At 41.9% G+C, this 14,137-nt stretch overlaps 1 protein-coding gene across 1 annotated transcript; it reads right to left on the bottom strand.

The window, feature by feature from the left end:
• Positions 1-1,411: 1,411 nt before the first annotated feature.
• LOC306985228 (uncharacterized protein) lies at positions 1,412-13,496 on the bottom strand. Its single transcript, XM_079587218.1, has 4 exons — positions 13,408-13,496; positions 12,601-12,822; positions 2,143-2,235; positions 1,412-2,055 (listed from the first exon to the last, which is right to left on the bottom strand). The coding sequence occupies exons 2-4, from the start codon at positions 12,755-12,757 to the stop codon at positions 1,925-1,927; spliced, it is 381 nt and encodes a 126-aa protein (XP_079443344.1). The 5' UTR covers positions 12,758-12,822; positions 13,408-13,496; the 3' UTR covers positions 1,412-1,924.
• Positions 13,497-14,137: the final 641 nt, after the last annotated feature.

Raw genomic sequence — 14,137 nt, 5'->3', positions numbered from 1 at the left:
AAGTATCGCTTCCGGGTGATCGATGTTGGGGGGTACGGCTGGACCAGTGACGGTGGGATTCTGTCAAACTCCGACTTTGGACAGGCTCTCCGGGCTGGCACACTTCATCTGCCTCCTGACCACCCTCTACCTGGTGCTGAAGACAGAGGACCCCAGCCCCATGTCTTCTTGGCTGATGAGGCGTTCCCGCTGCGGAGGAACCTCATGCGGCCCTTCCCTGGACGCACGCTTCCTCCAGAGAGGCGTGTTTTCAATTACCACCTCTCCAGAGCCAGGCTGGTTGTGGAGAACACCTTTGGCATCCTCTCCTCACAATGGAGGATGTACCGCCGCCTCATTGAGGTCCACCCTGAAGTTGCGAAGAAGTGTGTGAAGGCGACGTGTGTTCTCCACAACTTCATGAGGCAGTCAACAACTCCACCAGAGAGGCACTCCAGGTGAGGGAGGTTTTCATGGAACACTTCTCGGCGGAGGGAGCAGTACCATGGCAGCTGACGGAGTAGCATTTGAAGTCCTCCTCATGACTTCCCCACAACGGCTCTTTTAAGAGCCACCCACAAACCTATAAAGAGCATGTCTTTCTAAAAACAGTTTTCCTCCATTATACTATTTAGTATTTTTTTCTCCAGGTTGTCAGCCTCAGTTCCAGGCTGTCAGGTCCACAACATGCACATGTATTAAGTTTAAACTCTGAGTCACTAACCTTTTCAAAATTACAGGTTTTCCATGTTTGTATACAAGGTAATTTTTTTATTTTTTTTTAAATAAATGGAGCCAGCCTCAAAGTAATTAACCTTTATTAGTTGTTGTTGTTGGTTGTCTTTACATTTGTTGTGGCAAAACAATTTTTTTAAACATCATGTAAGAGACACTCTGAATCAAATGAGATTTTATAAAATGATTTATTCTTGCAAGAAGTTCCCCGTCACCACACAGAAGTTACCCTGTGAAGTGAGTGAGACCCAGAAGGGGAGGGCTGTGCACATTTTATACCCATTTCAAGGTCTTCAGTTGCTCTTCCTAGTAGTTTTCCACTGACCAAGGACTCATTACTGCTAGCTTCAATTTATCACTAGTTGACCCTTAAGCTCCCGCCCAAACTAGATGACCTCCTGTCTCGCTCCTTCATTTGTGTATAAACATACATAAATTTCATAAACAGAATCTTCTCTCACTACAAGTGAGAGACACACGTGACATTCTTTGAATCATCTATATTTTACTAAAGATCAATGAATATCATAAAATTGCCATCACACATTACAATGATGTTTCATATAATCTATATTTAGATATGGAATAAATAGCATTAAATACAAAATTAATACGTCTCGTATATTAAAAAATCAACTTATGTGATAAAAGATTTGCTTTGTTGTGCATAGAACCACACCAGGCATTTAGTCAGATTGTAAAATAATTTATTAAGGTAAATTGTAAAAGAAATAGTAAGAACAGAAAAAAAAATTAAGAGACAGGAATAAAAAGGACCTCGCTTGGAAGCTGGAAAAGCCCCAGGGAACAGCATGTAGGAGTAGAGGAAGGAGGGCATTCTGCGTTTCCTGCAGAGCCAGCCGCCTCACTTTTTTTTTTTTTTACTATGTGGGGGGGGGTCAAATTGTTCCAAATTTAGCACAGTGTAGCTATTTTTCATAGCAAATTTAAATAATTTCAATTTATAAATGTCCTTAAGATGAGGCGGCATGCTCTGTAAAAAAGGCAGAAGGCATTGGAGGAAGTGCTCGTCTGCGGTTAGTGGCGGTGTGGGTGGGGGTGTTGGAGGTCGCGTCGGAGGTTAGTGGCGGTGTGGGTGGGGGTGTTGGAGGTCGCGTCGGAGGTTAGTGGCGGTGTGGGTGGGGGTGTTGGAGGTCGCGTCGGAGGTTAGTGGCGGTGTGGGTGGGGGTGTTGGAGGTCGCGTCGGAGGTTAGTGGCGGTGTGGGTGGGGGTGTTGGAGGTTGCGTCGGAGGTTGCGACAGGAGCGCAAGAAGTCGCTGCTCCACGGACCATCCGGTGACCGCTCACGGGGCCTCCTACGAGCTCTCCTCCTCTGTTGGCCTGTGAAATTAAAAAAATACAACACACAGTGCAATGAGAAGGCATTTCATATGTTGAAATATTGTTTGTACTATTGCCTTCACACACCTATAGGTTCAGCAGCAGGGGCTGAGGGACCAGGGACTGGGGAGACAGGAGAAGGAGAGGGGGTTCTTTGACCACCCTCTCTCTGATATGGTTCTGTCAAGAAAATATTAAATGTTAATACGACACATTGGTGACAATACTCAGAGAGATTACATTTCTTCATCTGTAAACATGACAGCATATGCCTTGTAATGTGTCTTAATGTGGCTGCTGTGAGTTTGTTTGCTGCGTTTAAGCCTTGTATTAGCTTCGTATTTCTTTCTGTTTTGAACAATCATTTATTATCGTTTCTAGTTGTTTATACTACTAAATACAGCTTACCCAACATCTCAGATTAACATGACATTGCTAGCTTCCGTTATTGTCAGCACAACACGCTAACTCGCTAGCCTTTTAACACACCACCCGTGCGCTCAGTTATTTATTTTTCTCGCGCGCGCCCGCGCCTTTGAGTTCATAAAAGCCCAGGTGAGTAAGAATCAGGTCAATAAACACGGTGAGTAATGTCTTCTCCTGTTATTGTCACCTGCACTTCATGTCACATGTTTACCATAGCCTTCTCTGTCAGCAATATAGGATTTATATGTGATAAATGCAAGGAGACAGTCAGGCTGACGGAGAAGATTTCAGAACTAGAGACACGCATCCAAACTTTAATCGAGAATAGTAAGAAGAGTGCTAGAGCTTTAGATACTATTTTGGATGCGCCTAGCCTAGTTAACTCTTTACATGAGTCGGTTCCGGCTGAAGTAGAGCCCGTGCAGCAGGGCAGATGGGTGACAGTGAGAGATCGCTCTAGTCGCAGATCAAAAAACCACGTTTCCGTTCCGATAACAAATCGATTTGCCCCGCTCAGTGAAACACCCACTGAGAATTATTCTGATTGTGCCCTGGTAATTGGCGATTCTATTACACGGAACGTGAAAATAGAGACACCAGCCATCATAGTCACATGTTTGCCGGGAGCCAGAGCGCCTGACATCAAAGCAAATTTAAAAGTGCTGGCTAATGCTAAACGTAAATTCTCTAAGATTATTATTCACGTCGGCACTAATGATGTTCGACTCCGCCAGTCGGAGATCACCAAAATTAATATTAAAGAGGTGTGTGAACTTGCAAGTACGATGTCAAGCACTGTAATTTGCTCTGGCCCCCTTCCTGTTCGCCGGAGTGATGAGATAGTTAGTAGATTGTGTTCACTCAATGGCTGGCTGTCTGGGTGGTGTCCGCAGAATAATATAGAATTCATAGACAATTGGAAAAGTTTTTGGGGCAAACCTGACCTGTTGAAAAGAGATGGTATTCATCCCTCCTGGGATGGTGCTGCTCTTCTCTCTAGTAATTTGGCTCATAGTCTTAGAGATAAAACATGACAATCTGGGGCTCAGGTCAGGAAGCAGAGAGACTGGTTTAACCGACCGTCTGCTAGCGGCCTCACGTCACCAAGGTCAGTTAAATCCCATCACATAGAGACTCTTTCACCTAGATATCATCATATAGAGACTGTGTCTGTTCCCCGAACTTGGAAATCCAAAAAACGTTCAAACCCATCTAAGGTTAAAAATGTAATTTGGGTTGGGTTGCTGAATATTCGATCTCTTACTTCAAAAGCGCTAATAGTTAATGATATGATTACAGATTATAACCTAGATGTGCTGTGTTTAACAGAAACCTGGCTAAAAACAAACGATTACATTGCTTTAAATGAGTCAACCCCACAAGATTACGGTTATAAACATGAACCTCGTCTGAAACGCAAAGGAGGAGGGGTGTTGCTGTAATTTATAGTAATATTTTCAAAACCACTAAGAAATCTAGTTGTAAAAATAATTATTTTGAAGTGTTGGTGCTCAATGTAAAAATATCTAGTGTAAACGATAAATCACGTTTGAAAATTCTGCTGGCTACTGTATACAGGCCACCAGGGTACCATACAGACTTTATCAAAGAATTTGCGGACTTTCTATCAGAATTAGTATTGGCTGCAGATAAAGTACTAATTGTTGGTGACTTTAATATACACATAGATAATGAAAAAGATGCATTGGGTTTGGCATTTAAAGACATTGTAAACTCAATTGGAGTTAGACAACACGTGTCAGGACCGACTCATTGTCGTAATCATACTCTAGATCTAATACTATCACATGGAATAGATGTTGATGCCGTTGAAATACTGCAGCAGAGCGATGGCATTTCAGATCATTATCTAGTCTCGTGTAAATTACATTTAGCCAAGGCTGCAAAGCCGACTCCGTGTTATAAATATGTTAGACATATCACTTCTGCCACTAAAGATTGCTTTATCAATAATCTTCCTAATCAGTTTCATCATCTCAGCATCCCGGATAGCTTAGAAGAACTTGATATTGCAACAGAAACTTTTCACTCTCTCTTTTCCAGCACTTTAGACACAGTTGCTCCGCTGCGCTTAAAGAAGATTAAAGAACATAGTCCAACGCCGTGGCACAACGAGCACACTCAGGCCCTTAAGAGAGCAGCCAGAAAAATGGAGCGCAACTGGAAGAAAACAAAACTAGAGGTCTTTCGGATTTCATGGAAGAAGAGCTCGATTGCTTACAGAGAGGCTTTAAAAGCTGCTAGATCTGCTTATTTTTCAACCCTATTAGAAGAAAATAAACATAATCCTAGGTATTTATTTGAAACAGTGGCTAAACTAACGAAAAAGAAAGCTTCAAGCCCAGAAATTTCCAAGCAACACAGCAGTAATGACTTTATGAACTTCTTCACTTATAAGATCGATAATATCAGGGACAAAATTATAACTATGCAACCGTCTAATACAGTATCGCATCAGGAAGTGCATTGTAGTCTCCCTGAGGGAAAATTTGATTCATTCGTTGCTATAGGAGAGGAAGAATTTTGCAAACTCGTCAAATCATCTAAATCGACAACGTGCATGTTAGACCCTATACCGACTAAGCTGCTGAAAGAGAATCTTCCAGATGTCATAGATCCTCTTCTTAAAGTAACACTAAGTAGCTTTTCAACCTTCATAATATATTTCCAAGACCCTTGTGATGGTACATCGACTTAAAATAAGTTAAATGACACGTCTGCCATAGCCTGACGTGGTCTGTATCGCTTTTACTGGCACTATGTAACTTCGGGTTTCGGGTCGGAATACTGGGGTGTATACTGGGGTGATTACAGACAGAAACCAGCTAATTTTTGGTTAGGAAAACCCTTAAATCAACAAAATAAACAAGCAATCATACATGTATAAACTTAAAATAATTGTACATTAACGAAAAGTTCACAATACTCAGGTTCAACAACGTGTATTGACAGATATATAAGGTTTATACACGTCGGGCAACACAGAGTTATTCAGCGCTGGAGGCGCGGCCGCGCTCCGATATAGGCTACATCAAACAAACATTGCAACTCAATTCCACGCACATTTAAACCCCAGAAACCCAATGTCCCAGCAGATCAAATACTCAGTCAATCAAACATAAATTGTCCGGACTGAACTAGATGTCCTCCACGAAGAGAAGGGAAAAACAAAACAAAACGATACCGGGCGAAGCGTGGCGAGACGCCGCAGTCAACACATTTCCTCCATGAACTCACGCAACCTCGCCACAGTCTGTTTAGCCGCCGGGATGCTGTAGTAGTCCATAAAAACCCGCGTTTAATCCACAAAAAGTCAGTTGAATTCCTCAGGCCACCTTTACACAGAGCCCGCTAAACTCAGACCGCTTCACCGATTGCACTCCACAGTACCCTCCTCCACGTCACTTCCCATTCTCCTTTTTGAAAGTTATCCGGTGGCAAAAAATTATAAAAAACAAAGAAAAAGTCCTTATAACAATCCGTGCTTACATCATAGGCATTTGACACAACAGTTAATTCTTTTTTTCTTTACATGTGAAGGAAAAACAATACCACAAAGCATGTTTACCATCACCTCAAAAAATCTGTACATGAAGGCAGAATAGGTGACTATTACAATACTCTACCTTGTCTGTGGCCATTGTTGATTCCAAAGCCGGTGCTGGAGATCAACAGCGAGCGTGCGCGTTAGGCTAAATTATTTACGACAGCGCTAATGGACAATTCAGCTTCCAACCAGTAGGGCGACCGCAGAGGAAATGTTACTTGGTGTTACTTTAATATCATTAATTCATCTTTGTCTCTAGGATACGTACCAAAAACCTTTAAGCTAGCTATGATTAAACCGCTTGTTAAAAAACAGCAACTTGATCCTACAAAACTAGTCAATTACAGGCCGATCTCTAATCTGCCATTTCTGTCAAAGATATTAGAAAAAGCAGTATCCTCACAACTGTGTTCCTTTCTTGAAAGAAATTATATCTGCGAGGATTTTCAGTCTGGATTTAGACCGTACCATAGTACCGAGACAGTTCTCGTTAGAGTCACAAATGATTTGCTCTTATCATCCGATCGTGGTTGTATCTCTCTATTAGTATTACTTGATCTTAGTGCTGCATTTGACACCATTGACCACAACATCCTTTTAAATAGACTCGAACATTATGTTGGCATTAGTGGAATTGCACTAGCATGGTTTAAATCATACTTATCTGACCGTTATCAGTTTGTAGCAGTAAATGAAGAGATGTCTTATCAATCACAAGTTCAGTATGGCGTACCACAAGGCTCAGTACTAGGACCGCTGCTGTTCACTCTGTATATGCTACCATTAGGAGATATCATTAGGAAACATGGAATTAGCTTTCACTGTTATGCCGACGATACTCAGCTGTATATTTCTTCAAAACCTAACGAAACCTACCAATTCACAAAATTAACGGAATGCATAGCTGATATAAAAAATTGGATGACTAGTAATTTCCTACTACTAAATTCAGAAAAAACAGAGATTCTAATTATTGGACAAAAAAATTCCACACGTAATAACCTAGAGTACTTGTCTAACACTTGATGGCTGCTCTGTTAAGTCTTCGTCGCCGGTTAGGAACCTGGGTGTGCTCTTTGATACCAATCTTTCATTTGAAAGTCATGTGTCTAGTATCTGTAAAACCGCTTTCTTCCATCTTAATATATCTAAATTACGTCATATGGTCTCAATGAATAATGCAGAACAATTAGTTCATGCGTTTATGACCTCAAGGCTAGATTATTGTAATGCTCTACTGGGTGGTTGCCCTGCACGCTTAATAAACAAACTACAGCTAGTTCAAAACGCAGCAGCTCGAGTTCTTACTAGAACCAGGAAGTATGACCATATTAGCCCCGTTCTGTCAACACTGCATTGGCTGCCTATTAAACATCGTATAAATTTTTAAATATTGCTGATCACTTACAAAGCACTAAATGGTTTAGCTCCGCAGTACTTGAGCGAGCTCTTAACGCATTATAGTCCTTCACGTCTACTGCGATCTCAAAATTCCGGCCAGTTAATAATACCTAGAACAGGGATGTTCAACTTCAGTCCTGGAGGGCCACTGTCCTGCAGAGTTTAGCTCCAACCCTAATTAAACACACCTGAACAAGCTAATCAATGTTTTCAGGATTACTAGAAAAGAGCTTTTGTCAGGGTTGAAGCTAAACTCTGTAGGACAGTGGCCCTCCAGGACCGAAGTTGAACATCCCTGACCTAGAATATCAAAATCGACTGCTGGCGGTAGATCCTTTTCCTATTTAGCACCAAAACTTTGGAACAGTCTTCCTACCATTGTCCGGGAAGCAGACACACTTTGTCAGTTCAAATCTAGACTAAAAACACATCTCTTCGGCCTAGCATACACATAACACATTATAGACTTATATAATTAAATGTTAGGCTGCGTAGTTTAGAACAGCCGGGACCGGGAACACTTCCCGTAAATCCTGATGTACTTGGTACTAGAGGTCTTCACGGGTCCAAAAATTCGTACCCGAACCCGAAGGGACCCGTAATTTGCTACACCGAACCGACCCGGACCCGACTATTATTTCAAAAGCTGGACCCGGACCCGTGCAGACCCGATAAATGCCTAACCGGACCCGACCTGGACCCGTCGATTATTTTTGTAAGCTGGACCCGAAACTGCCGGGAAGACACAGACCCGACTGGACCCTATTGTCACATATTCCACCTTAAACTGCTATTACAAGTCAATAAACCTGTTGCGAAAAATTACAACTTTTTGTCTTACCTAATTTAAGGAGCCGTAGCAGCGTAGTAGTCTCTCCATCCTTTACTTGTAACGTTACCTGACTGGCTGTGATGCATTACAATCCTTCGGCTCCGACAAGAAAGTTGTCCATGTTATTCCTCTCGTTATTCCACCAAGTCCAAGCTTAATCCTTGTTATTTCAGCTTCAAAAGTCCACTTGATGTCACGGACTCACGGTGACGGATGACAAATTAAACGAGTTAGCTGCTAACTCGCACAATAACTTTTGACTGTTTGCCCTTTTGAACTATAATAACGATTGCTCGTTCAGTGCCATGGCCGCTGCGCTGACGTTATTTATTTGCTATCATCTCCGTGCTCTCTGCTCTGCATCATCGAGTCTGAATCTGACCACTAAAACTTTAAGATTAAACAAAACGGTTAATTTACATTGTAAAATCTAAAGCGCCGTTTGGCTGTCCCTCACTAAAGCTCTGCCTCTGGTAACTGGTTGCCATAGAAACATGACACGCACTTGACTGCACATGCGCGCTAGCTGGATCAACCTAAAATATGCTTTTTAACGCAATTTATTTTGAGTGTCAAAGTAAACATTCATGTGACAGTTCACCTCAGATTATGTTACTGATTTAAAATATATTAAATATGAGTGTGACAAGACGCATTTTTGAGATTTGAACTTCTATTTACTACTATGTCACATAACAGGAACTCAAAATGACACTTAGCTACATAGCAGTAGCCTAGTTACATATATCAATGATTACTGCCAAAAATAAAACATAAATAAAATAAACTAATATAAAATATAATGATCTGATTCCCCACTGCACACAAAACAATGCATGGCAACAAACCATTTAATGATGGCTATATGAATTAATTAAAGAAACATAAAACATCTTGAAGTGGATGCACTGTGTGTGCAACTGTGCATTCTGTGCAATCAACATGCATTCAATTATTTGCTTGCGAGTTTAAATTTATATTCAACATAAATGTTCTTGAAGCCTTGCCCTAAATTTTTTTTTTAATATTCAATGCTAATATGCAATGCAACAAAAAATAACATCAGCTCTCTAAGCTGTGTTTGTCTTATCTTTAATAAAGTGGTGCATACTGCATAGACAGAGGTCTAGTAGGGCTGCTTTAATTTTCATGTTTGGCCTACATGTTGCTATTCAGAAACAGCAAAGCATTTACACTAGCAGTGCTGAGGCAGGTCCGACGATTCTCCAACGTGCGACCAGAGATGCTGAAGGCTGACTCACAACTCACACTAGATGCAGGCACACAGAGTATTTTTCTTGCCAGTTGTGACATTGATGGAAACATATTTTGGTTGTGTTTCCAAAAACTAAGAATGTCTCTATCATTTTCCATTGTGGGCTTGTGCTTCAAATATTGTTCTAGTTCATCAACCCCGGTATCCAGTTCAGCATCCTCGACGTCAGCCCACTGGCTAAAGTGTTGCATTGGTCCTGGTCCTGCTGCTGGCTCAGCCATCTCCTCTGTATCCTCCTCTTGCATCTGCTGGGCATTCACCTCAGTTGTAGCTCTTGTAGGGAAGCTTGCCAACTCTCCATGTGCTCTTTCATATATTTCATATATTATATTGGACAAGCATCTGAAGAATGTCTTTAGATATGTGACTCATGCGATGCATCTCTCCTCGTTCAAGCAGAATGGACTGAATATCTTCAAATGCATTAAGCACAGATTTGACCATCTCCAGTTTAGTATTCCATCTTGTTTCACATTCTTGTTTCAAAGACTGCTTAAGTCGTAGTTGTAATCCAGAGTGTTTAAAAAATGTTGTCAGGGTCTTGCATTGCTCAATGCAACTTCTTACTTCTTGCAGTTCTTCCTCATCTCCATCATGCTCTTCATCACCTTCCTTAGACTTCTTAAAGGTGTGCTTCAGCACTGTATTCAGTACGTGTGATATACAGTTTTTGTGCACCCATCGGGAGAGCGCTGCCTGCACATTTGCATCTTGGTCACTGACAAACACAAGTCTGTCGATCTCATCTAGGAGCAGACCAAATTCACTTAGCTGCTTGAGCAGTTCTGTCTTCACGTTTAAAGCCGTTTTCTTTGCCCCAGATGGAAATGCACATGTACATATGATCCTGGTATTAAACTCCCAGGCATCATCTATATAATGCAGTGTGATGCAGGTGTAACTGACCTTCCTATGGTCATCTGTCCACATATCTGTGGATGCTCCACATGCCAGTCCTTCAGCTATGACTTTCCTAACTGTTGGCAGGAGCTCTGCTCTGAGACTTTCATATTTCTTCTGTGTGAAACGAGATACCGTCACACCAGATGGAAGTAAGTCCTTCACATTACACCGGCCATGTGTTGCTCCCGTATCTAATATTGTCTGCGCCAAGTCGGTGAACGCGGGAGTTTCAAACATGCTAAAGGCCCTTAAATCCTTTGCGCAGACTTTAGTACATTTTTCCAAAATCGCATCCTTTGCTTTTTTTGGAACTACACCCAATCTAAGAAAAGGCGCCACTGAAGATTGGGTCAAAACAGTTTTACCACACGACCTGGTGTGCTTTAAAAGATGCGATGTGCCAGTTTTTACTGAATCAAACTTCAACAGTGCGTCACACTTATTACACTTAACTGCACTCACTTTTTTAAGGTAATGAAGGTATCCATTATTACCGTGCGTGCCATGCACTTGCATGTTTCGTTCTAACGGCAGGCAGAGAGAGAGAGAGAGAGAGAGAGAGAGAGAGAGAGAGAGAGAGAGAGAGAGAGAGAGAGAGAGAGAGAGAGAGAGAGAGAGAGAGAGAGAGAGAGAGAGAGAGAGAGAGAGAGAGAGAGAGAGAGAGAGATCGCGACTTAGCACAGGTTCACACAGGCACAGCTCACACTTTTCTTTTCCTAATTTTATAAGTTGCATGTTACAAAAAAACAAGCAGAATCACGGCCGGGTTTTTTCCGAGTCTGAACTGATGACTCGCACGGGTATTACACACAATGTTAAACAGACCCGGGACCTGAAGTAATAGATTCGGACCCGACTCGGACCCGGCTGATCATTTAAAATATAGACCCGAACCCGTACGGGTCCCGGGTCAACGGGTCTCGGGTTCACTGTGAAGACCTCTACTTGGTACATCATAAGAAGGATGGCGTCTACGCTAATATTAGTCTCTCTGTCTATCCCGAGGTTTACCGCTGTCCACCGGAACCAGGCCGTATCCAGATCTGATGAAGGACCAGCGCCAGGACACGACGACGCCGCTGACCTGAAGTGTCAACCGGTCTCTCCTCCTCTCCACTCCGACTTCAACCAACCGGAACTGGACAAATACTCTGATTTATTCTGAACTTCATACACTGTTCACTCATACCCCTTTTTCACCAGCAAGAACCAGGTGCTGGTTCAGAGCTAGAGCTAGAGCAAGTTCGGAGTTGGTTCTACTGACGGGTCTTCTAAGAACCGGTTTGCCTTTCCACAGGCTAAAGAGCCAAAACAGAGCCAGATCTTACGTCACTGTATACATCTCATGTTGCCCAGCAACGCCAGCGCGGCAGCGCCAAACAAAAACACACCAGGCTTGTTCGAGATGGTTCGGCTTCTCGCAGACCGATCGCCGCATGACATCAAAGCACTGCGAAAGCGATCCAAAAGCACAAGGAGTCGTGTCATGGCTTTGCGAACCTACATCGGCATCCAAACACGGCGAATCAAACGCGTTCGTGCAGCTCGCCGTAACTTGCATAGACGGAGATTACAATCGAGCTGCTATTAGCTCGATTAGCAGCTATTTAAAAAATGGCGGTCACAAGTTTCTTTTCGTCTTGTTGGTCACGATAACCCCGCCCCCAGCCCCTGACGCAAGCGGTTCTTACTTCTAGCCCAGCAATGTTTTGGTGCTACTTAAGAACCACTTTTACTGGTTCAGAGCTGGTGCTTTGGTGGTCGAAAAACAAAGAACCGATTTGAAACTAGGCTCTGGCTCCGAACCAGCACCAGCTCTGCCTTGGTGGAAAAGGGGTATCATTGGCCAGAGGAGAACTGGCCCCTGACTGAGCCTGGGTTCTCCCAAGGTTTTTTTCTCCATTCTGTCACCTGATGGAGTTGTGGTTCCTTGCCGCTGTTGCCTTACCTTCTGGCTTGCTTAGTTGGGGACATTTAATATTCACAATATTATAGATCTGCCTTAAAGGTGGACGATGATGAAATTGTTTTTTGTATTATTTTCATGTTATCACTGTGAAGCTGCTTTTGATACAATCTGTATTGTAAAAAGCGCTATATAAATAAAGGTGACTTGACTTGACTTGACTGGAAACACACCTGTCACTGTCTCCCCTGATTGTTCTTTGGGGTGTCCCTGGTCCTGGAGGTGGTTATCCAGGCCTCGATGAGTGACGAAGGGGTCGAGAAATCCCAAGATCTGAGAAAACTTCCACCTCTTCCCAGACCCTGCTGCTGACCCACTCCTCTTCTCCATCTCCTTCCTCTTCTCCTTCAGGTACGTGTCCCTGAGGCTTTTCCACTTTTTACGGCAGACATCCTCTGAATAAACACATTATCTTGTTAGTGAAAAGTAGTTGTATATTTGCAGGAAAAAAGTTGTAAACTAGCAGCACGGCAGCTTGCTAGCTGGTTATAGGTCAATAACGTGACACAAAAGTGAAATTTTAACTTTTACATTTTATAAGGCATAAACTCGGGCGTCATAAACCACGTGGCATAAAGTGACCGATTGCATAACAAACTCCCGCTCGAAGTAACGTTACCTCATTCAAAATGGAGGAGAAACTCATTTTGGCTTCGAGTGGTCTCACAGAATTATACGACTCAAGTTCATATTTTTATAGAGACAGGAATAAAAAGGACCTCGCTTGGAAGAAGAGATTGTACAACCTGGTAATCACTCGCGCCTGACCCGCTATTCGCCTCCGGTGTGAACGCACCATTACTATAGCGGACCTCGCCCGAATGATGGCCAAAACTTTACGGATGTTAATGAAGTTTATTGAGTCCGTTTTCACTCCAAAAATCACCGTAAGAGCTAAACAAACAAAGTACAAGAAGCGCGAATTGCCGACTAGTTCAAAACTCTATCATTAACATTAACAATATCAAATACATACAGACCTTTTGCCTTTTCAGGGGGTTCTTAAAGTTGCAAACGTTAAAGCTGCAAAACAACTCTGATGAACTTGAATTGCGTGCTCTCCCTTTCCTTTCCCGTAAACTACAATACCCGTCAAAATAAAAGTCCATCCGTAGTAAGACTATTACTAAACTATTTTTTCAAACTATAACTTGATAATTGTGAAATAAAATTACTATTAATATTGTGAAATAAGACTGCATTTCTTAAACCCATTTCACAGAAATATAAAAAATGTGTTCAAAAACGAATTAGAATATTTATCAAAGCAAAGTCTGTTACATGAATGTTATCCTCAACGTTCATCATATACAAAACCTGATATTAAAAATTGTATACATGATATTATGGAATTATTTAGAACATTATATGCAAAACATTTATATCTCTTGAAATGTTACATGTATGTTTTTGGAAATAAAGGTAATAAAAAAACATGGGCTTTTTCGTTTGGTCTTGTTTTTGGATCTTTTATTCATATGGATTTCTTCACAACTACTAATTTTTTTAACAGTCTATGCTAGGCCTATAATAACCAATAACCGGTTTGATGACGCATTAGTGATACTGAAAGCTGATTGGCCTTGATGGTTATAAATGTGGAAAAGGGTCAATTTAATTATTTTAGAGTTTATTATAGATTATGTAAATTTTTTCTCCCTTGTGGCTTCTCCCGCAAGCATTTTGGACCGAAGCAATGACCACGTGATC

Source organism: Phoxinus phoxinus (assembly GCF_949152265.1).
Source record: "Phoxinus phoxinus genome assembly, chromosome: 17".
NCBI lineage: Eukaryota > Metazoa > Chordata > Actinopteri > Cypriniformes > Leuciscidae > Phoxinus > Phoxinus phoxinus.
This window is presented reverse-complemented; position numbering and strand designations above follow the sequence as displayed.

Excerpts from the sequence above, each read along its gene's own strand:
- LOC306985228 (XM_079587218.1), bottom strand. The coding sequence starts at position 12,757 with ATGGAGAAGAGGAGTGGGTCAGCAGCAGGGTCTGGGAAGAGGTGGAAG. Across the intron at positions 2,236-12,600 it reads ATCAGGGGAGACAGTGACAG|AACCATATCAGAGAGAGGGT; the intron begins GTGTGTTTCCAG and ends TTTTCTTGACAG. Across the intron at positions 2,056-2,142 it reads CCCTGCTGCTGAACCTATAG|GCCAACAGAGGAGGAGAGCT; the intron begins GTGTGTGAAGGC and ends TTAATTTCACAG.